At 38.2% G+C, this 23,819-nt stretch overlaps 2 protein-coding genes across 8 annotated transcripts in view; one reads left to right on the plus strand and one right to left on the minus strand.

Annotated features, from left to right (window-relative positions):
- The first annotated feature begins 1,234 nt into the window (after positions 1 to 1,234).
- LOC114251820 (cyclin-dependent kinases regulatory subunit) lies at positions 1,235 to 4,686 on the plus strand. The gene is made up of 2 exons (XM_028186217.2): positions 1,235 to 1,512; positions 1,888 to 4,686. Exons 1-2 carry the CDS (start codon positions 1,454 to 1,456, stop codon positions 2,108 to 2,110), a joined length of 282 nt encoding a protein of 93 aa, XP_028042018.1. The 5' UTR covers positions 1,235 to 1,453; the 3' UTR covers positions 2,111 to 4,686.
- Positions 4,687 to 5,163: 477 nt separating this feature from the next.
- The window catches only part of LOC114251819 (dystrophin, isoforms A/C/F/G/H), a 480,975-nt gene continuing 462,319 nt past the window's right edge, over positions 5,164 to 23,819 (minus strand). For 5 of the 7 annotated variants that reach the window (XM_089728894.1, XM_089728893.1, XM_089728899.1 and 2 more), the window contains 16 exons: positions 23,061 to 23,219; positions 22,035 to 22,171; positions 18,800 to 18,918; positions 17,664 to 17,833; positions 16,781 to 16,862; positions 15,847 to 15,979; positions 14,848 to 15,061; positions 12,912 to 13,023; positions 11,825 to 11,945; positions 11,266 to 11,398; positions 10,831 to 10,971; positions 10,618 to 10,750; positions 9,873 to 10,001; positions 9,486 to 9,609; positions 9,141 to 9,218; positions 5,164 to 7,746 (listed from right to left, as the gene is read on the minus strand). In XM_089728894.1, coding sequence (XP_089585020.1) covers positions 7,634 to 7,746; positions 9,141 to 9,218; positions 9,486 to 9,609; positions 9,873 to 10,001; positions 10,618 to 10,750; positions 10,831 to 10,971; positions 11,266 to 11,398; positions 11,825 to 11,945; positions 12,912 to 13,023; positions 14,848 to 15,061; positions 15,847 to 15,979; positions 16,781 to 16,862; positions 17,664 to 17,833; positions 18,800 to 18,918; positions 22,035 to 22,171; positions 23,061 to 23,219 — 2,098 coding nt within the window. In that variant the 3' untranslated portion in view covers positions 5,164 to 7,633. Of the gene's footprint in view, positions 7,747 to 8,379; positions 8,395 to 9,140; positions 9,219 to 9,485; positions 9,610 to 9,872; positions 10,002 to 10,617; positions 10,751 to 10,830; positions 10,972 to 11,265; positions 11,399 to 11,824; positions 11,946 to 12,911; positions 13,024 to 14,847; positions 15,062 to 15,846; positions 15,980 to 16,780; positions 16,863 to 17,663; positions 17,834 to 18,799; positions 18,919 to 22,034; positions 22,172 to 23,060; positions 23,220 to 23,819 lie in introns of all 7 variants that reach the window. The other 2 variants (XM_089728897.1, XM_089728896.1) reach the window with 2 other exon arrangements.

Consider the following 23,819-nt stretch of genomic DNA (forward strand, 5'->3'; position numbering starts at 1 on the left):
AGATTTTTTATCAGTCCTCCTCTGTCGATAATCCTCATTGCTGAGAATTGTGGCACGTCTAACAACTTTCTCCTGTATTATCCTGCGCCATTCCTGTCCTGCAACGTTTTTATCAGTAGGCAACGGCTGAGCTGTGCCTCTGGCATTGTGAATTTCCATGAGCGACGGTGACTCGCTATTGAGTCGTATTTGCTTACAAAGGCAATTAAAAAACTCTCATATAGATGTAGGAATTTGTTGAGAGTTCAAGGAATGCTTACAAAAACCCTTGAATCCACGTCGCATTAATATTGTTCTTTTCCCTTTGTGCACTTTCGCAAATGCTAATTAAAGCGAATGCCAAGATAGTTACGCCTAAGGAGCCGAAGAAATCCTAAAAACAGATTATAGGTCTACTAGGATCTGATGGCAAAAAGAGAAAAAAGAAATTAACGCTAGCAATATTGGGGAAATTGGAGTAATTGATAAAAATTTTTCTTATAGCGGCCGATTCTGTGTGATACATGCAAATATAAAAATTTATGCAATGATCAAAGATAATTTTTGAAAATCTTACTGTGGCGAATGTGGGGTTCGAAATTAAGACGAAAACTCCAATTACTCTGTTCATGAATTTAATAATTAATTATAAGCTATCAGAACTTGAAAATGGTTCCAAATACTGCACATCCATAAAAGTCTTCATCGGAAGAGGAAGACGAGGAAGGCGCAGTATTTTTGCCACCTTTCCTCTTTTTACCAGGGGTACTAAATACGCCTCAGTTGCCTTCAGCAACAATTCGTCTTATGGTAGTATTAGAAACACCTGAAATATACCAAAGTTTAGTATACATAATTAATACACACGAAAAATGCAATAAACCAAAGTATCAAGACATGTCATTCCTACTAACCAGTCAACGCTTGCACATGGCTCAATGTGATCCAATGATTGTGATTGTTCTGCACCTTGTTCATCAAGTATTCTTTGATAAATATTGAAAACTTGCGATCGAAGAGGTTTCTTCGACATTTTCAACACTTTTTAAAGGAAATTTGAAGCCAAACCAAAAACAATTCCTCGAAATTTCACTTTTTTCACAGATGGCATTTTTTGTTTTCCGTATGAAAATCGCTATTTTTTTCCCTTTTTTTGCCATCAGATTCTGGTAGACCTATAAATAATAATAATAATAATAACTTGACAATGAACGTTCGCCTGGAATTGTAAGAAAATCGTCATTTGAATTTATTGACAGCTGACGTTTCTTTTGTGTAGTCTGTGTTTCATTCAAAGAGCACTGAGCAAACTTGAATAAAGTTCCGCTGAAAGATTCAATTGAACTTCAGCTGATATTGTATATTTCAATCGAAACGATTGAAATTCAAACCGTATGGTTAAAAAATTACTCTAACCCTGAGCGCTGTTGAAAATTATTAATTTTATTCGACGTACCTAATTAAAACTACAGTAATGCCCGTGGACCAGATTCAATATTCGGAAAGATATACAGATGACGTCTACGAATACAGGTAAAATATTTTGGTGAATTTCTTTCATGTCTCCTTAATTTAATGGTTTAACAACAACTAAAACACTACATATTTAGTTTGGATAAAACATTGTTTGAAGAAATTTATTGAACGCCGTATCAGTTGTGTGTAAGTAAATAACATGTGACCGTCTCTTTGCAATCTGGGTGCAATCCTTTTTTAGTAAAATTAAAACGCTGACGTAAAAATTAAGCTGTTGTAAATGTGTAATTATTATAGTTACATTTGATAAATCTGGTTATTCATTATACAAGCGTCACCATCTGTTACGCCACCATCATGTCATAGCAGTCTCGTAATTATGAAATAATTAATCCACGTTTGTTTAAATTATGAATTAAAAAATATTTCCAGGCATGTCATCTTACCACCGGATATAGCCCGCATGGTGCCAAAATCCCATCTTATGACAGAGACAGAGTGGCGAAACCTTGGTGTTCAGCAGAGTCCCGGCTGGCTCCACTTTATGGTGCACAATCCTGAACCCCATGTTCTATTATTTAGAAGACCTAGAACTGATATACCGGCTCCCTTGAATGGCTTAGATACAAATACTAGTTCTGCTGTGAAGGTTTGACTGTTTTTGTTGCATAGGCATATTTTTAGGTGTCATAGCTTAATATTATTTAAATTGCTTATTGAAACTATTATAGTTAAAACAAAAAAAAAAACTTTTCAATTTATTATAAATTAGCAGACATCAATTATTAATATATTACTTTATTTTATCTCAGTTTAAATTCAAATCGGGGGTTTTAATAAAATTATTCATGACTGGATAACAGAAAGGCTCTTTTGTGGATAATTCTCTGGAGGAGCTTGGATGAGGCTCATAAGCTCTATACAAAAAGACTAAAAGTACATTGAGTTGTTACTTGTTTATTATTGAGAGTAAATTTAACCATAGATAGAATTTTAACTTTGACCTCCTAATTAATATTAAGAAATACAAAACTGTGAAGTTAACATATTCATTAGATACCTGTTTATGAAAGAAATATTAACATTAAGTATGTGTTAAGTAATAATTACATTAAAAATGTACCAGTATATAATTTGCGAGTAGGCAATATAATCAGAACTCATTAAACTTAACAAAAATTCTTGTATAAAATGCTGAATGAATGTAAAAGTTAGCACATGCAACTACTAATACTTATAGCAGAATATATTATTTTTATGATAGAATAAAATGTATTTACATGATTTTTAGTTAAAGAAGAATATTTGTTTTTAAATAATGTTAAGAGAATACATGTGTTACATTAAATATAAATTCTATGAAAATAATTACCATTCATCAGCATAGTGTTAATCAGGGTGACTATGTTTTCTGATAAATTATTGGGATATAGACTACACCTAAGTAGTATAAGCTCTCTGCGAACTTAACAGCAATTATCACATGGGTGGGTGGGGTCGGTGGGTGCCCCCAAGTGAGTATAATTTTATCGAATGTAATTCAGTTCTAAAATATTGTTCTGCATTAGCTATTACTACATTCAGAGATGTAGTTACTAACTCGTGTATAAATCTTATGATTTAAAAACTGACAAAAAGAAGGATTTTTCTTGTTTATTCTGTCTTATGCCTTGAAACATTGACTAAAACAATCCTACATACAATTTACTAGTGGAAAATGAATATACTGAAAAATTGTAGTAATAGAAAACTGTTAATGTTAGTTCTGTTTTTACACTCAATGTTTAAATAGTATTAGTTCAAATGGTCCCCAAAGAAATAAAACCAAATTTCAATTACCATAACACAAATAGTATTTTATAATGTCCACTTGATCTTTTCCACATAGAATTTACTTTTGTATTTTCATCCGGAACAATCCCGATGGATATTATAATTCTCAATCTTTCATTATTGTAGTAAATTCATAGTAAAAAAATTCTTCATCAATATTGATGCTGATAATTTTGAGGGCAAACAGAGTTACAGTTTCTAAAGCGACTACCACTGTCTTTGTTTTAAATCGAAGACCTTGGTAGGGCCGGTAGTATGCTAATACTTTATTACTGTTTATTACTGTAATAAATTATTACTGATGCTAATCAGTAATAATTTAAAAAAATATTATTGTACAGAACATATTTTAATCCAAAACTGAACATATTATGCTGTCGTGTTCGTATCTCAATTTATGAAAAATGACTAAAAATTGCCTAAAAACGAATGTTTTTTGAGAAAATATTCCTCTACCATTCATTTATGATTACGAAATTGGCTTGGCTGCAAACACGAAACTAATTAATCATTTTTTCTTAGCATGATACAAAGACTGCAAGAGTCATAGATAGAATATCAAACAGTTATGTTTGAATCTGGTCTGTTTCATCTAAGGTATTTTCTTTACCTTAAATTCGATGCTTCCTATGAACACTACGCTAATTCCAAATTCGTAGGTTTACAGGAGGAGCGTTTAAACGAAAAAAGTTGATAAAATCTTTATTATTGCAGATATGTTTATGGTTGTTTTTGGTGTAACTAGCTGATTTACTCTTGCTTCGAACCCCATCAATAATGATTTGTAATACTTTTAAAATAGTGAAGCGATTTGCGTGAAAAACGAAAAATTCAATATTTTGAGTTAGTGTTCATTGGAGGCGTCGCTTTAAGATAACTCGTGTACTTAAGGCGTACGTGTCCGTATAAATGATAGAAACATATTGTTGTCTTCCTTATTCGAATACTGTGATTGTGCAACACACATACTGTTGTAAGCATTCGTGGTTACAAATATTATTGGCTTCCTGACAATACAAATGCCATGATTACGGGCGGACTGTGTACTGCGGGTAGGATTTAAATCTGTCTACCCTCTTAGTATTTCGTTCATTAAGCCCGTAAAAAAGTTAATTTAATTTAAAAAATATATATATAACGTATTAATTTGTTTTTGCATTGATACTTGCGTTAACAGCTAAATACAGCGTTATAGAAGATAAATAAATCTATAGCTGAAACTAATTATTATCTACAGACTTTGTTATTGAAACACGGTGTAATTTAGATTCAGTTACATAACGTTGCCTTTGCATTTTTAGTTTTCTTCTCTTATTAATTACAAATGTAATTTTATATTGATTTAAGTTTTTATTAATGAATTAAGATAACAGCTGTTGAATAAATTATTAATAAATATGTACGTATTCTTATTTATTTCACCTATTCACGTCCGAGCATTTCAAAATTTTTCATTTTTTCGTTAGCAGCACGTGTCGTCAAACCTCTTTTACTTACTAAGGTAGCTTTGATTGGTTTTCAAGACGGACAAGCTTACGGCTTCCCTTATCTTAAGGGGCTATCGCTCATGGACATAAGCAATATTTAAGTCGCTTATGTCGAAGATTTTTCAAACCTCGTTTTCAGAAGGATATGTTATAGGCGTAAAGGGGAGTTTCTGGGTGTCTTGGAGAGATGCCTGGCTTGGAGAGATAATCCACTCAAACGCGCTGTGGACAATGGTTGCTGCTGAGTATGGGTGATGTAATCTGTTGCAGTGATGGACAGTCTTTCGTAGGAAGGATGGTGAAATCCTCGAACAATTTCTCAGAGCACTCCCGTGTGGAGCAGTCAGGGAGAAGGATGAGAGATTTATTTAAAAATTAAAACAAAACCTTTACTATGCTGAATGTTTATTTGGGATTTCATTTAACATCTAAAACATCATAAAACACAGTAAAATATAAAAATAAATGCGACAAGTAAAATTTATAGTCGTGGAAACTTTTTTTAATATTGAGAAACAGAAAGAAACCTACATCTAAATGATAATAGAATAAAATTATTAACAATATATTAGTTACTAGTATATATATTTATTAGTAGTTCGCATAAATCAAAAAGTTTTTTTGAAAATAAAATTGTATTCCCTTAAAATTAAAAAAAGCCGATAGTAAGTTACCATTACGAAATAACGAATGTAGCGTGACGTCTCGAATGAAAAAAATGATTATTTGATATGGATATCGGAAGTCCTTAATTATAAAGTTAGCTTTAACAGGTTTTCACTTAACATTCGTATAAAAGTCATCATTTCGAATATATCTTATCTAAAAAGGATAGGCAGCATCCCAGACACATGTACATCGACGTGGGATGGGATAATATCATCTCATCCCGAATATATCCTAAACGTGTCGGTGTGCCGTTTCATAGTGAAAAAGGTTGGATAGTATAATCTCTAAGAAGGGTCCTCTATTGTTCTACGATTATCTGGAGAATTAATATTCGATTACTACCAACTCGTTCAAGTGCCAGGCGTATAAAAGCATAGACACTTCGCAGAATGATTGAATTATGGGGTATTTATTAATTGTGATGGAAGCGGGTCAGCTAATTTGCAGATTTTCGTACCGGTTGGAAACTAGCAAGAGTTTAATATCAATGTCGGCTATGCTCTCACTGCTCATTAGCTGTAGGCATTGATCTCCTGACGCAACTGTTGTTACGGTGCACTGAAAGTAGTTCTGCTTTTACGCTCCTCGCAACTACACTTGAACGACGATAACTCCGGACGAGTCACTGCCTCCAACAATCATTACAATTTGCATCAAAGCGCACGATTAATATTTTGTTTTAATATCTAACAATAAATCGATAACATACACATGCACGTGGTTACATGTTTTAATTTATTTTTAATATTTATTATTGATAATCATACAATTCGCCTACGAACTACACTACTATAAACCTTCAACGAATCCGAACAGTTACAGCCGCAGATACAGCTTCGACACGTGACAACCTTTGAAGTCAATCTTTAATTTTTTTAATACATTTTTTTTCCTCTAAAACTTAGGCCATTTCGGGTATCGCAACATCTGGCCGTTGTATAAATCATTACAGCTGTAAAGCTTACTAAATATTGTAGAAAAAGTGATACCACAGTACAAAGTTGCATCAATCTGGTAACATCGTTAAAAGCATTTTCGTAAAAATTTTCGTGATTTCGAAACACGCGCCTGTAATTTTCAATACATAGCAAAAATGATATGAGAGTATCCAAACAGTGATATGAATGTATTAATAAAGATTGTAAGTAGGTATAATACTAACAAGATATGTTCTTAAAATATTATTATTTTAGTACCAAAAACATTTCGGTACAATTTTTATTGTTAAAGTATATAGAATATAATATATAAATGCTCGTTACATTGTCTTTTTCGTTGGATTGCTGTGTTCTGGCAGCACTGGCGCTAGCTTTAGGGGGGGGGGGGGGACAACGAAAATAGTAGAAAAACTGAAAGAGTTGCCACGTCAAATAAAAAATAACAGAAATGGCGGATAGTTCGACTCAATCACGATACGTACTGCAACAATGGCGCGCCCTTATTTATACAATAAGCGTTGCATACGATTATCGTTAATATTTAAAAAAAAACAAACAACTGCTGTGAACTAATTTGATTCGGTACATGTTCCATTGAAATTTAACTTTTAATTTTACGGCAGATGATACAAGACACTGATGGGACTACGCAGTATAAAGTTTGTGATATTTTCAGAAAATATCAAATAGTGATTCATTATAAAAATGTAATCTTAATACGTTTGTTTTCAGTTTTAATTTCCGTAACGCAGTTAAAGAGCCGCACTCTCTATATCCCTTAATTGTTATTAATGTCCTAACTTCCTACGGTATGGTTTTCTTAGTTTAATCAGGAGACTGCCATTTTATGGATTGTATTGTACCAAATCAAGATAAAATCTCGTATTAGTTCCACATAGCTGTCAACTTACAGGCTTCTACTTTTTTGTGATCCCCTGGAAGCCATAAAGCTCAGGTTAGGAAACGCGTGGAATGTTTTATAAAAAGCTTTTGTATAAAAGTTAAGGACAGTCAATGTACAGTGCAATTTGTTAGTGATGAGTCGAAAATTAGTAAACGTTAAAAGAAATTGTGACCAACAAGAAATTAATTAAAACGGTATCTCTATAAAGCAACACCATTGTAGAATAAATCTTTGGTTATGCTCAGTGTTGCCAGAACTTTGGGCGCGGTAGCTTGGTTGCTTCGAATATAGCAACATTATATTGAAAGCACCGTGCGCGTGTAAAGTTCGCGTCGTTTTCGAGCCGTTCATTCGTTGTTTGCCGGTTTCCCGTTCGTGTACTGCGGTGGCGCGTTGCTCGGCGTGCCGGAGTCCTCGGACATCACCGAGACGAGCTCTTCTACGGCACGGCCCAAGTCATCTGAAAAGGGTAAACAAATTTAAGCATTATTATGAACAAATTACGAACTGTTTGCCCAGCTTTTTGGCTGTACTTTTCGTTATGAACAGAATTCCGATGCCTCGTCTTCAGAATCTTGCGTTTTTTTTATTGTCTTTTTGGCAGACGAGCATACGGCCCACCTGATGGTGAGTGGTTACCGTCGCCCATGGACTTCAACAATGCCAGGGGCAGAGCAATGCCGCTGCGTTTCATTTTTCATTAAGAAGCTAATTTTCAATGCTAGAATCCATAACATTTTAAGATTATGTACTTAATAACTCGCTCAAAAAGCTGTATTTTATATTGCGTATAATATAGTAAAATTAGTGATCGCAGTTTCGAATAAATCAGCTGCGACACAGACAGAACATATTTTTCAAACATTTTAAATCGTAACTAAGTCAGCCTTAGGGTTTGGAGTTCCATATCGGTTATAGATAGGTTCCTTATAGGTTGGGATTAGATATAGTCATTTGTTCTATCCACTCATCACTGCCTGATAGAAAACTCACGTAAAATTCAAGATAACGCGAAATAAGTAAAGGTAAAGAAAACCATGGAACTAGTGCCGAATAATTAAATCCCATGTTTAATAAAAAAATTGTTGATTACCTCAGGGTATGCGTCCTGTTTTGAATGCAGTAGAAAACAAAGAGAATGACGATATAATTAATTTTTAATGACTAATTCTATTAGGTTTCTGTACATGCAACAACCATGCAAACACAAGCCTAGATTTCAAATAAACAAAGTTACATCTGGCATCATATTTTAGCAAATATAAATTTCAATATTTTAAGGTTTAAAGTTTATCGTGATATTTTTGTGCTGGCAACATTTCAAAAATAGACGAAGGAAGCATAAAACCGAAATTGTGATTACAATGAATTTTAGATTTATACGCAATTGTAGTTTAATCAGTTCACACGGCTTCAGTTGAATGCTGAGTTCACAACACCCAACTTATGACTTAAGTACGTGAAATTTTCTTTAAATGCCAAATATATATTTTGACACGAATTCACTCAATATGAACAGGGATCTCAAGCAAAATCGGATAGCATAGTGTTCAGAGTTTTGACCGATCGGCATTATCCGTTGTTTGGAGGTGGTGACAAGCTTCGTTTCTTTTGACAGCTACGAATCGCATTTACTACAGTACTACTTATTACTACAATAAGAATCGTAATTTCCAAAATGATTAAACTAGTTAAAATTCGGCAACTCCACTGTATTATTGAGAAATCATCGAACACAAATTATATTTAGATTTTTTAAAAAGCTTGAGTTATTTGAACCTAAATCTTTTAAAATCTAAAACAATTGCACAAAAAGCGAAACAAAAGTGTGAACACATTATTGACACCGCTGACCTGCGCAGTGCATGAGGGAGTGCACGGTGTGCGGGGGCGGGGGGGGCCGCTCGGCGCCGGCCCAACGAGCGCCGCCATCTTGTACGCCATTACAACAAAATGGCCGACGTTATTTAAACGAATTTCAAAGCATTACTTTTTTATATTTGAACTGACATATAAGTGTTACCAGATTTTTACCATTGTTTTTAATTAGCACTCAAATCGCTGCGATTTTCTGTCGCTACTCAGTGGTACAGAAAAATCAGACCTTTAAAGTAGTAAACTATAATTTATACTAAGAAATTTTGAGTTCTTAATCTAAATATTTCAACTTAAAAACATTAAAAGCATTACTGAACATACTTGTTTGTGACTCGTGGTAGAGTCCATTGTGCATTTTGGCTGGTGAATCAGTTGCAAGCTGCGAAGCGGTCACCGAACGTGTCTGTAATGTTCCGGTGCGCGCTGGGGGCGAGCCCTGGGCCGGCTGGAAGTGTTTATAACAATGTCAGTGATATAAGGAAATCCATTGGATGCAGACAGCGCGGGACTTGGCAGAGGTCCATGTACGTCAGTGATGAAATACAATTCAAGTTCCTTACACAGCTTAGTTTTGTTTTTTATTGAAAGGCAAACGAGTCCTCGGGCATCGCGAATATTGCCACGTGGTAGCTTATTAATTTTATCGTGCTAGTTTACCAGCGAAGTTGGGCGAGATTGGGTGAGGTTGAGAGGGACTGGACTGCCTACCTCGTCGAGTAAGGTGCGTAGACGCTGCAGCTGAGCTTCGAGTTGTCTGTTGTGTTCCTCCAGAATGTGCATGCGAGCCTCCAGCCGGCCCTTGTGCTGACGGAGAAGACGAGCCTCGGCCATCATGTCCTGAAATATATTTCCGATTCATCGTATGCACTGTGCTGTGAAGACTGATGAATGCACGGGCGAGCTATAGTCATAAACGCAGTTGGTGCCGTAGAGTCATCTCATAGTTCATAGCGGCTCTAACAAACAGCGCGTTGTGATCACAGAAGAGGAAGCTGATGAACAATGGCGAGACGATTCGACGCTAAGTGAATGGCGGATTAGAGGGCGGGACACCCCTACACACAACTTGAACTCCTGTCTTAAGAGGACAGCATTCACGTTGTACTGTCTGTATATTCCAGTGATCAGCTAACACCAGGTGGGCCGTGAGCTCGTCATAATAAATAAGTACAACTTGTGATTCCTATATTTAGATTCTGAGGACTGTTTTGGGACCATCTGTTCATTATTTTATACTGGAACCGCGGTTAGTAGAGCTATGATCAAGAAAGGTTCACAAGCACCAATTTAGTATATTCTAAATGAGTATTTGTATGCTTAGACGTCACAACACATGCGTGACGTCACGTCACGTCAAGCCACGTTACGCCAAGTCCGGTCACGTAGCGCCAGACACAACATCAACATCCCTCCTGTAGAAGCCAGAATTATTTGTATTATAAGTTCCTCTGACCTGGTCTACCGGTCCGCTGCGGCTATTGTCGCTGACGCCGTGCTGCTGCTCCTCGGGCGTGGAGCCTGGAGTCTGCTTAGCCTTCAGACGCTCGTACTCCGCTTGGAGACTTGCGTTTTCTTCTTCCAGTTCCCTATAAATAAAGATGTTTTGAAAGTGATAAGGAATGTTTAACTGCATTGCCCTAACCGCATGTGTCTGTGTGTAGTGTACCTAATCATGGCCTCGAGTTCGTGTCTCTGTTCGCGGTGGATAATGGAGACCACTTGCACAGGCGAGCGAGGAGCTTCTTCGGACTCCCCTCCGCCGTTCAGTGAGGCGCAGTACTGAGCTATGAGCTGATGTTCTTCATCGCTGTAACGGTAAAGGATGTAATGGTTAGTTTCAATTTCATGATAAGAAGACCTAAGAGTAATACCTAAGAGTAAAACTAAAAAGCCTTCAAAGTATATTCAATATTTTGTCGATGCGCGAGATCAAAGTTGCGATGGGGTGGGACGGGACGAGACGGGTCGTGGCGTAGCGGGACGGGACGGTGCGGTGCGCGGCGGGGCGCGGCGGGGCGCGGCGGTGCGCGGCGGTGCGCGGCGGGGCGCGGCGGGGCGCGGCGGGGCGCGGCGGTGCGCGGCGGTGCGCGGCGAGGTGTACCTGTCGGGAGTGTCGGCGGCGCTGAGCTCGACCTGCGCGAGGCGGGTGGCGTACAGCTCGAGGCGCGAGTGCATGTCGGGGCCGAGGGACGCGCCGTGCTGCGGAGAGGGAGCGGGAGACTCCAGAGCATCACCTGCACATAAACAATTTTATTACATTAATTACATTTACCAAGAATTACAAAAACTGTCAATTACAAAAATTCATCATGTGAATATGATATGGCCCCGGAAGGTGGGGCTGTCACAATGCGTTCCCGTCAGAACAATATTCTCGACCGAATTTTTTCAACAGTTGGGTCTGGTTCTTGCTCTCACCCTAAATGAGACAGAACTCAACTAAGGACATGTATAATCTGCCGTCCTTTATAAGACGCGTGTGACCGTACCTAGGTCGTCTTCATCCTAACACCAGCATACGGAGCACACGGCTAGTTTCGGATAAGATCCCATTAAGCTTACATCTTAAGTGGTAACGAGGTGCCTAAGTTAAGATCATACAATCAGGTTTTTTTAATTAATTATTCACATCAAATTAACAACTGAAACTATCCTCTTACCTTCTAAAACGGTTTGTACAGGCAAGTACCCGACCCTGGGGTGCTTCTTGAAGTAGCGCGCCGACTTGAACTTGTTGCGGAGCGCCCTCGTGAAGTCGCGCACGTCCTCTCCCGACGTCGTCTGAAGCGAGAGTGACGTGACCAATTGTTTTGTGGGTGGAAACATTTTTTTTTTAAATTACTAAGAAATAGAGGCTTAGCAAATGATAGGGTTTTAGGGGTTCTGTGTTCTGCTCAATTGACAGACTTTTTTTTTATTGCTTAGGTCGGTGGACGAGCTCACAGCCCACCTGGTGTCAAGTGGTTACCGGAGCCCATAGACACCTACAACGTAAATGCGCCACCCACCTCGAGATATAAGTTCTAAGGTCTCAAGTATAGTTACAACGGCTGCCCCACCCTTCAAACGGAAACGCATAGCTGCTTGACGGCTGAAATAGGCAGGATGGTGGTACCAACCCGTGCGGACTCACAAGAGGTCCTACCACCAGTAATGTTATTTTAATATATCTGTAGGACACCACTAAAGAATAAAATCCTGTAAATAAATGTATGTTGAGAGGCTTTTTATTAACTCTTGTCTTCACGGTACAGCGAAAGAACACAATGTTTTTGAAGTTATACTTCTTTAGGCGCGTTATAAAAATTGATGAGAGTGAAATTTTACGATGCGCGCGCACCGTGACACAATATTAACAGAATGAAGTTGCCCACTAGATCGCTCATTACAATACGACCGACGTAACTTGGCGAGTCTGAATATAGCCGCAGGTGAACTTTCCGAACTGAGAATTACCGAATTTATACAATGTCAAGAAAAGGGATGTCCAATATGCATGTTTAAGGATGTTGTTTAATCGATTTTTTTTCAAATTGATTAAAATTTAAATAAATAAAAAAGAAATAAATTTAATAAAAATAAAGTATAACTTCTTACGCGCGTACATAAGTACACGCACCCTTTTTTATAATTATCACTGTAACATTTCATCAGATATGCGAGATTGACATTAAGGCTTCCTAGGGATTGATTCATATATTTGCAGTCTCCACTAAAAATGAACGTTTATTGATTGTGCGCACTCACCGCAGTGCAGTACTCCTGCATCGGATGCGTCAATTTGTGGTTCTTGGCCTTCCGGCCGTTGAAGAAACACTTTTGACACATGTCGAAGTTGAAGCACTTGAGGCAGCGGTACCTGCGGGCGGGGGCGGACCTGGTTAGCTCGGCTCGACCATACAATACTGTATTAGTTTGGTGTCGGTTTTTTGAACATCCGACCGTATGGGCTGTGTTAGACTTTCCGGTATTTTAGCATTTAGTCATGTTGTGTCGTTTCCAATTTAGTCTGGCAGCCAATTTGATAGTCTTGGAATAAAATCATATGTTGTATAGTAACCGGCAAACATCTTGAGCAAATGACCTTGACTGCGCAGAACCGAATTTTAGATCACTTTGGTGGTGAGGGTGAGGCGCGACGGCAGGGGAAATCGTATCGAGCGCGTTATTGGTAGATCAGTCGAACCTTGCGTCCCGCACCGCGCCCTCATTCCGCTTGCTCCCAAAAGTACGCTTGCGTACAGTGGAAAGTTATTATATTATTAAAGTCTATCGTTATTAATCGTTAAGTTATTTGTTATATTACTTGTGGACTTTGTTGCCATTGCTATTTGTTGAGTGTTTGTTGTTTTTTTATAAAACATACACTATGCCGCGACAAACCGGTGTAGTATTCAAAAGAAAGGGTAGAAAAATTGTGTACGACGTATATTGCTTCATTATAAAACAGGGGAAGAATGATATGGAAAAATTAAAACAGACTTCGGAAGTAACAAAACCATCAGTGAGGACTGTTAGGTGCATTATTAAGGAAGCTAAAGGCTCTGGCTTGCTCGCCGTGTTTCGGACTCCGGGTAAGAAAAGATCAGGGAAGAAGAAAGTTACCGGAATGGATAGTTTCGTTTAATCTATACTAATATTATAAAGAGGAAAGATTTGTTTGTTTGTTTGTTTCGAATAGGCTCCGAAACTACTGGACCGATTTGAAAAATTCTTTTTCCATTAGAAGCCGACATTGTCCCTGATGAACATAGGCTACTTTTTTTAATTTATTTTTAATTTTTTTTTTTGGTTTCATGTGTGTTTTAATGTTTCCGAAGCGAAGCGAGGGCGGGTCGCTAGTCTGTAATAAAAAGATGTAATCATAATAACTACATAACAAGCAGCGAAACTCCGTACCGTAGAAAGGCTTCGAAAATTTTAAAGAAGATATAAATTTTAATGGCTCGGAATGAAGCTTACGACGTATTATGAAAGAGCTAGGCTTTAGATGGAAAAAAAGAACAGAAAATAATCGGAAGCTGGTAATTGAAAAAAGTAATATTCGATTACTACGAATCGAATATCTTCAAAAAATAATTAATTATAGACAAAAAAGACCGAATCGACCGAGTTGTAAACTACACCGATGAGCCCTATGTCGACTAATCACGATGATAGCGACTCGGGTGATGAAAACAGTGATGATGATGATGGTCAAGATTATGATAACGAAAAAAAAAATACAAATACCAGCTTCGCTTCAACTGAACCAAGACCTGGCAACAGCTCTAGAGGAATATCTATTTTACCCCAAGATTAAATTATTACAATTATTAACCTACATTTTTTGTTGATGTTCTAATAAATATATAAAAAAATACATATGTTGATTTTAATAATTTAATTGCATTATGACGCAGAGTATATAATGTTTTTGCACGTGAGTGTACCATGCGCAAACTTACCCCCACTACGTCAACAAATGCTCAAGAAGTTTGCCGGCTATTATACGGTCATAGAATATTACTTTCAGAATTACTGTAAGTTCGTTTTTAGCGATAAGACCGCCCATTGTATCTGCTTGTTGACTGTTTTCTAGTGTTAATTGTGTTTTGGTGTGCAATAAAGTATGTTCTCTCTCTCTCTCGCTCTCTATCTCTCTCCATCTCTCTCCCCCTCTCTCTCCCTCTCTTTCTATTACCTGAACCCAACGATAGGATAGTCCTTGCAGATGTTGCACTTGGCTTGATGGCGGGCCCCCTCGGCGGCGGCCAGGCGGTGCAGCACGGGCAGCCACACCATGGACTGCGGCTCGCGCTGCAGCCACTGCAGGAACTGGAACGCTTCGATGTACTGGACCTGGCCGTCCGCGTCTCGCTCGACTGGCTTCTCTTTCGTTTCATCCTTTTCTTTTTCTGGAGGAAAACCATACGATATATATTTATTAAGTTTTGTATGAAATCCAATCATTAGTAATGGATTTTATAGGAAGCAAGTTAAATTTAGTTAAGTATTTTCGTAAGTAATTTGCGTAATTACTGGTGGTAGGACCTCTTGAGAGTCCGCGCGGGTAGGTACCACTACCCTGCCTATTTCTGCCGTGAAGCAGTAATGCGTTTCGGTTTGAAGGGTGGGGCAGCCGTTGTAACTATACTGAGATCTTAGAACTTATATCTCAAGATGGGTGGCAAATTTACGTTGTAGATGTCTATGGGCTCTAGTAACCACTTAACACCAGGTGGGCTGTGAGCTCGTTCACCCATCTAAGCAACAACAAAAAAACTGTATAATCTCAAAACTTACTAATTTTATAGGAGAGTGTTTTAAAGGTTTAACATAATAAAGATATTTTTAATATTAATCATCTTTGCAACATTTATTTTTTACCAGTAACATTATCAGTCTTTTAATGTAAGATAAAATTATGTATTAATTTTATTAGTATTAGGCAAAACATAGGTGAACAAAAAAAACTAAAACTAAACTACGCTCTTTTTACAGTATTTATGAGAAAAATTCCGGTAATACCAAATGATTCCGCATATTAACTCAATTTCGAATATTTTTGGAAATTGTACACTTTTAATGCGAAAAGACGATATGTTTATTATTAAGTTTTGTATAAAATCCAAACATACGTAATGGATTTTATTAGGAAATTAAATTAGATTGAGTATTACGAAAGAATATCATTGCCCACCAGTTTTCCTGTCAAGAGTTCCTCCTTTGCTGCCCTCCTTGGCAGCAGTGGAGGCCTGCTCGAAGCAACTCCGGACTGAGGGTTCGATATTGGAGCCGCCGAAAGCTGCAACCTCGCCCAACTGTCTCGGTACCTGGGTACCAAAAGAATTGCACTTAGCCAGAAATTTTAAACGAGCCAGTATAATAAGGCCTCCGCGTGCTGATGTGGCTGCCGCGTCACTGCGGTGCGTCGGGGATGTTTGCGGATGCGCAAATAGCTAGCTTCGCAGCAATCATTCGTAAACAAATTGCTTCTCTAATTCGCCGCGTGCGGGTCAGTCGCAACCGCTACCTACGGCTGTTCGCCTCACGAATGGATCTGGACTGCCCAATAATGAAACACTGGACACGTGTGCATGTTGAGCACTCTGGATCCAAACCAGCCTTTAAGTTTAGATAGTTTTGATGTTAATTTTAAGTTTTTGTTTTATTATTATTGCTTTGTTTTATTATTGCTTTTATTTTATTCCGAGATTGTGGTTATTATTTTTATTTAATTCTGGTATACTATATGAAATATTAATGAATGTAATGTGGATGCAAAATCTGAAGTAAATGAGATAAATAAATAATAGTTTTTTTTAGCAAAGATCTATACCACGGTCTATACCAGGCTTTTTTTACAATAAAATATTTTTTTCTTATACTATTTTTAATTCAAATTTATTAAAATTTATTTTCTATTTTTTAGTTGGACTTTCTATAAAATCGTATTTTGTTAGTTTTTTTAAACTATTATTTATTTTTAGTAATCAATATTTAATTAATTACTAATCTTGACTTAAACACGGAATGTATTGTAACAATCGATATCGGACCTAATAAACACAAAAAGCTAAAGCTAACGAGCTGTATTTGTTTCTTTCGAATCAATAAACATAAGTCAGTATTACCTGAATACAATCGTGCAGCAAGAGACCCAGCTTCCTTTGGTCTGCCCTGCATGATGGGTCGGCGATTAACCGGAATAAATACCTGAAGAGGGACAGATCGACCTGAATGAAACATATATTTAGGCTGACACGCCAACCTTAGCTTTCTCGTGATCTCACATACTTTGTTGAAGAAAACAAAATGCTTACTAATTATGTCGTTCACTTGGATTCGTTTTTTGAAATCGATGAACGATATCAAAATGAATCTATTAGGGATGATTCACGCTACACCGTGTCGCGACCGGACCGGGCCACTCATTCATGTTACACCGGGTTGTTTGGGTGTATTTTTTGCACGGCCGTGTCTGTGTTATGTGGTTTTGGTCAGCTAGTGATTTCATCTGTCGATAGACTTGACGTTTAAGTAAATATGCAATTTTCATAATTTGAATTGGCATCTATTGCAACTGCCATCGATGATGAAGTATTGGAAAAACGAAGCGAAACTACTAAAAAAAGATGGGGTGTACATCCAACCTGGAGAAAGCACTAAGATTTGACGTTGACTGCTCTGCGACCGCCCGGGCGCATATGTTCATGTTAGAACGTATCGGGTCCGGACCGTGACGGAGCCGAGAAATAATACCCACCAACATTTCAACGCCGTGCCTTGGCCAAGTCCCGGCAGCACACGGCCGAGCCACGGTCAGGCATGAATCACAAAAAGTATACCATAATGTATACGCGTACGTACGCGAAACGGTATAGCGTGAATCATTCTTTATCCAGGCTACTCCTCCGAAAAGGCTTAGTTTACCCAACAGCGTCGCCTCCTGTCGGGACCACATTTTATATCCTACATATTAAAGCTTCTGGACCAACATCGGACTCAAATCCGTACCTATACTTTTCCTCGAGGTGTCCTTTACAGAGCAACACCAAGCCGACCTTGAAGCTCAACACCCTGATCTGTCCGGTGCGCTGGCTGTCGTACACGTTCAGCAGCCAGTTCATGGAGAGGTCCAGGCACAGCGGCACGTTCACGGCGCTTGGGTTCTCTGCGGCTATCACCTGGAATAAAGCATTAGTACGGTCAACCTCAATGTCAATATAGAAACGGGACGTTGCGGTGGGAATTTTTGCATGTTGCATTAATGAATCGTGTTAATGTTCTGAAAGTTTCCAGACGCTTCTTCATGGAGAAATAAGGTAAGGGGGTGTTACATCAATTTGTGTTACTCGAAAAATTTTATATTAGAACTGTTAACTGTAACTGATAATAGTCTGGATGGTAACACTTCTAGGAGACTCTTCTACTGGCCAGATCGAGGTAGGCCTATCTCGATCTGAACTCACAACTATCCTAAGTCACTTAACGAGGTTTGAAGTAAATCCTCAGCATCTGAACAGCAAGGCTTAACTCCACTTTTGTGACGATTCATGTAAACGCATTCACAGTACAATTCTTCAGTGTCATCTCGTTGTGGCTGATCGGTTCGCTTCTGTGCGAACAATACCTAAGCTGATAGCCTTGAGAGGCTATTTCAGCGTAACCTTAACTAGTGGGTGAGCTCATGGAGCTCAAATCGGAGTGATGCTAACACTGGCCCTAGCAAGAGCAGTGCTTCGCAGAATCTACCACCGGATCGGAAACGCGACCCACTGAGAAGATACGGCGAGAAACTCAGTGGGCTGTGTCTATGAGTTAATTTACTCGCGGAGCCCTTCGTCGTAAGCGACGGGTACCTAAAAGCACCGTTAATGGATCGGGAGGATCCGTAATGACGAGTTTTGGGCGACGTCGACTATTTACCATTCGGTCTACAGGATCGGGTATGTAGTTTCCACCAGCCACGACAAGAGAGTTCTCATGTCATGCCGCCTTCTCAAAGTGGCGCAATTATGCTGACTGTAGATACTTACTGACCGAGTCAAGTTCCAGGTCATCATGGAGATCCACGTTCTTGAGGAACCATTGTGCTAAGACGGCTATCCTGCAAAATCGGGATTGTGCGAATAACGAATCGCAGTACTTACTTCGTACAGAGTGGTGAGGACGGTGATCATGTCGGGAATGTCGATGAGTCTGTCGTTTTGCGCGCGTAGACCGTGCGAGTCGAAAGCCTCGAGCGCGGCCGGGAGCTGCAGCATGTGCACTGGGTACCAAACACATGTATTACATAGTTATGTTTATATATACGGAGAACATCTGTCAAGGCTTCAATAAAGGACTCCACACAACAGTGACTGATCTGTCAAGAGCAATGAACTCTGATGATGATGATTACATATTTTTTTGCCAATTCGCAATCTCCACTCAGAAATTGGTAAATTAGCGTGAAATTATACTTTGTCGGTAATTACTGGTGGTAGGACGTCTTGTGAGTTCGCGCGGGTAGATACCACCGCCCTGCATATTTCTGCCGTGAATCAGTAACTATACTGAGACCTTAGAGCTCATATCTCCAGGTGGGTAGCGGCATTTACGTTGAAGATGTCTATGGGCTCCGGTAACCACTTAATATCAGGTGGGCTTTGAGCTCGTTCACCCATCAATGCAAAAAAAGGCAACGATGCGCAAGATGTCATCAGGCTTGGTGGAGTGACGTAGAGTACTGGGTGGCAGGCAGGAGCTGGATGAGAGAAGCCGAGGATCGTGCTAAGTGAGTGCTGTTGGAGAGGCCTATGTCCAGCAGTGGACTGCTATAGACTGATTATGTCGTATTACATAGGAAGCTAATCAATGATATTTTGCAATACGAGTGAATTATTATCTATATATTAATACGTGAAACAAAAACTTTGTATCCCTTTTTACGAAAATTGCGCGGACGGAGGAGTATGAAATTTTCCACACTTATAGAGAATATAGAGAAGAAGTGCACAATGCTATTTTTTTTTTAAATATTCCATAAAAGATACATTAAATCAATAAAGAAAACATTACACACACTACAAACCATGTATTTGAGGCACACACGCATGCATACTATTTATTGTCAAAAGGAGAAACCCCATTTTGGGCCTAAGCGTTACACGAATGGGATATGTACCAAAAAATTCGTCTATTTTGCTTGATTAACCTATTGAAATCTTAGCTTCATTGACAATGGCCAAGTGTAGAAAATAAGTTGAATTCAATTTTTTATTTTAAGCAATCTTTGTAAACATCTGCAACACTTATTTCAATATACGTAACTAGCTCCACAAACGTGCGGATTAGAATTAGAGCATCCATAAAATAGGATCGATTTAGTGGAAATCGAGTGTAAAAAATAATTAATACTCTTTTGCTTTAGGATAAATGACTGTTTTTATAGGTATTTTAATCAATGTAAATAGAGTATGGCCATCGAATCGTGACACAACTACTTACAATGGCGGCAATTCAAAATATCTACAACTGACAACATTAAATATAGCATGAAAGGGTAGTTTTGCATTTTTATATTAATGTGACTATGCCATAGAAAAACACAAATGTATCAAATCGTGTTATGTTATCTTTAATGTTGCCAACTGAAGATATTTTGGATTGCCGCTATTTAGTTGTGCCATGATTCGCTGGCCAGACTATAAACATAATCTCATTGAATAACGTAACGTAAAGCACCAAAATCTACTAACAAAAATCATTAAAAGAAATAAATAACTGTGCCATTTAGTTATGACACGAAATCATGTCGGCAACTGCGGCAATTCAAAATATTTTCAACTGGCAATCTTAAATATAACATGAAAAAGTCGATTTGGTACTTTGAGTTTTTCTATGGTGTAGTTACATTAATAATTTTACTGGTGGTAGGATCTCTTGTGAGTCCGCGCCTCCCGCCCGCTTATTTTTGCCGTAAAGCAGTAATGCGTTTCGGTTTGAAGGGCGGGGCAGCCGTTGTAACTATACTGAGACCTTAGAACTTATATCTCAAGGTGGGTGGCGCATTTACGTCGTAGATGTCTATGAGCTCCAGTAACCACTTAACATCAGGTGGGCTGCGAGCTCGTCGATGGGTATCTAAGCAATAAAAAATAAAAATAAAAAAGGCATGAAATAAAATGAAATGAAATGTGATGAGATAATATGGGAGCACGTAATGATTTATATTTTATATAAAAAATTTATCATATAAATATAGTTTTTCATATAAAAAAGTTTTCATTAAAATTAAAATAAGACTGACCTAAAGGTCTTAGTTACCAGGTCATAAAATCCCTTAAATAAATCATTTCGTGCGCAGCGCGTTTCGCATTACGTTGTTTTTAATTTTTGGCTTTCTTTGTTTTCGTAAACAACCTAACGCGCGATTTCTCGTAACAGGTTCCATTTTTATTTTAAAGCAACCTGTTGCTGCAACAGGTTTCGTAAAAAATTACTCATCTTTAGTAGGAAACAGGCTCAAAAATATCGTTTTTATTAAAATATCTCGTACAATAAACATAACCTAAAATGTAAACATTGTCTGATTTTACCAATTTGGCCATTGCTGGGAGACCTGAAAATTGGGCTCATGAAACCTTCTTAGGTATTGTAACTTATGCCCAAATCCTAGCACTGTAACGCCAGGCCCAAGTTTGTATGGATTTCGGGTTTGTCCTTTGGTTCTTGACGTCTGTGGTCAAATTGAGAATACCTAGATTAAATATTGTATGTCTGTATTAATATTTTTTATAGTGTAGCCTTGGCGAAATTTGTGATTATGGAAGTATAAAATACAATCATAATAGTGTACAAACTTACAATTCCAATTAATTATAGTCGAATTTCGACTACTGCGGGACCTCTAGTATTTATGAATACGTGTTTTGAGAGGCATATGTAACAGAACATCATTGTCGTTGAAGTGTAAATTTGTAAAAAACAGAGTGACGATTGAGTAAGGTCAGTGATCACTCACTGGCTTATTGTATCTATAGACCTTCAATTAGAGTCCTTAGATCGTATTACCCTGAGAGAGCTCGTGATCAATCATCAGATCAGTTTACACACAACTAACATTCATATTTTTATTATACAACTTTATTCTTTCACTAATTTTTTGTAACTTTATTTTATTGCCCTTGTAGACAGACGAGCATATGGCCCAATTGCTGATGAGTGGTTACCGTCGCCCATGGACTTCAGCAATGCCAGGGGCAGAGACAAGCCACTGCCTAATGTTAGTTAGTAAGTTAGTAAAGTTCCAAATTTATTTTATGGAAAAGACCAAATATATTTGAAAACAATTCACTCAACTAAGTAGATGAAATGAAGAGCTTATTGCTCAAGTTTACTCACTGCACAGAGCTTTCTGCACCGTCCGTAGCTTGAGGGCGGTCCTGTAGGCCGAGAACCGAACCTCGTTGAGGTCGGCTAAAGAGTTCATTAGTTCGATCATCTTCGGATGGTCCCAGTGCGTTGTCTCTAACTCATGGCTGAAGGAGGAGAAATATTTGACTATACATACAGCATGCTTCGTAGATCTTGTTAAGGTATACAATACTGGTTTTTACTGGTGGTAGGACCTCTTGTGAGTCCGCGCGGGTAGGTACCACCGCCCTGCCTATTTCTGCCGTGAAGCAGTAATGCGTTTCGGTTTGAAGGGTGGGGCAGCCGTTGTAACTATACTTGAGACCTTAGAACTTATATCTCAAGGTGGGTGGCGCATTTACGTCGTATATGTCTATGGGCTCCAGTAACAACTTAACACCAGGTGGGCTGTGAGCTCATCCACCCATATAGCAATAAAAAAAAATACAGATAGATTTGATTTGTATTTTTGAACATCTGAGACATACACAATGAGGTAGTTTTGTAGTGTTACATATATGAAATTAGAGGACAATATAATCGAGTATTGAAAATTTCTAATCTAGCGTTAGATGCCTAGCGATGTGTGGTGTCGTGGGACAACGGATAGGAACGAAGTTCCTTATTATAAAAATATTAATTTTAAGTTCTATTCGAGGTATAAAGAAAATAAAACTGGAGGTTTCGCAACAACCCACGGTTATTCGGTAACGTGCGAACTTATTGTGGTACACTTCATTCACGGTTGTTTGCATAAGAGTTAGTGTATTGCGCAAACGAACGCTCTGAGATCGTGGTTAATGAATGATAAAAAATATGTTATTTTTTGTACGTTATTACAAAGCTAAGTAGTACACTGTGTGCATTACTAATAAAAATCTTACGTTATGGACGTTTCCCCCGGTGAGAGTACCCCTCCGCATCGTCCCAAAAAGAATTTCGTTCCAAAAAAAAGCTCTTTTACCCTTTTATTTTAAGTATATAAAACGTTTTATCAAATATACTTTTTCTTACTTGATATAATAAGGTACGTTGGCTGGCGTGACGGCTCGTTCCCACGGTGGGTCCACGGAACCAGCGAGGAACCCTTGCGCAGCGCCGGCCCCACCGTCGCGGGCCACGCCTGCCAGCTGACGGGCTCGTTCCTCTCCACCAGCGCAGAGAGCACCGACTCTGCAAGACAACAATACGAATTGATGATCAAGACATTGTTATGACATTAACAATGGCGGTGTGCACTATCTATTGGGACTTCCTTTTCCTTATTTCTTCCTCAATCCACTATCCACGCCATCTGTTGACACTACAATAAAAACTACGCATGTGAAAACGGCGCGAAGAGTGTGGATAAAAAACTAAAACACGGTGCCGGTGCAAAAACTAAAATTGTAATTTGTTGATCAATCAGCACATATAACTCTCGCCAGTGAGAAAATAGAAAAATGCATCAACGAACTACGGAGTGAGTCCTAAAACTTAACCTTTCCCAGTCCCAAAAATATTTAAATTCAAAACACTATCCACGTGCTTCCAAAATTAGGACCGAGGTTTGTCTGAAAGACTCACGGTTAATTTGATTGACAATTCAACAGAATGCTAATAACTACGTAACGTAATACATAACGTAATACAGTTCAAAAGCTATTTTGTAAATCTCACATTCTTATTATATTGGGTAAACAATGATTAAATACTAAACCATAATTATATCTATCGGCTATTGTTAAAAAATTAAAAATTTTAATATTCAATTTCCTTCATCTAAAATCAAAA

Source organism: Bombyx mandarina, chromosome 07, assembly GCF_030267445.1.
Source record: "Bombyx mandarina strain Sakado chromosome 07, ASM3026744v2".
In the NCBI taxonomy this organism is placed as follows: Eukaryota; Metazoa; Arthropoda; class Insecta; order Lepidoptera; family Bombycidae; genus Bombyx; species Bombyx mandarina.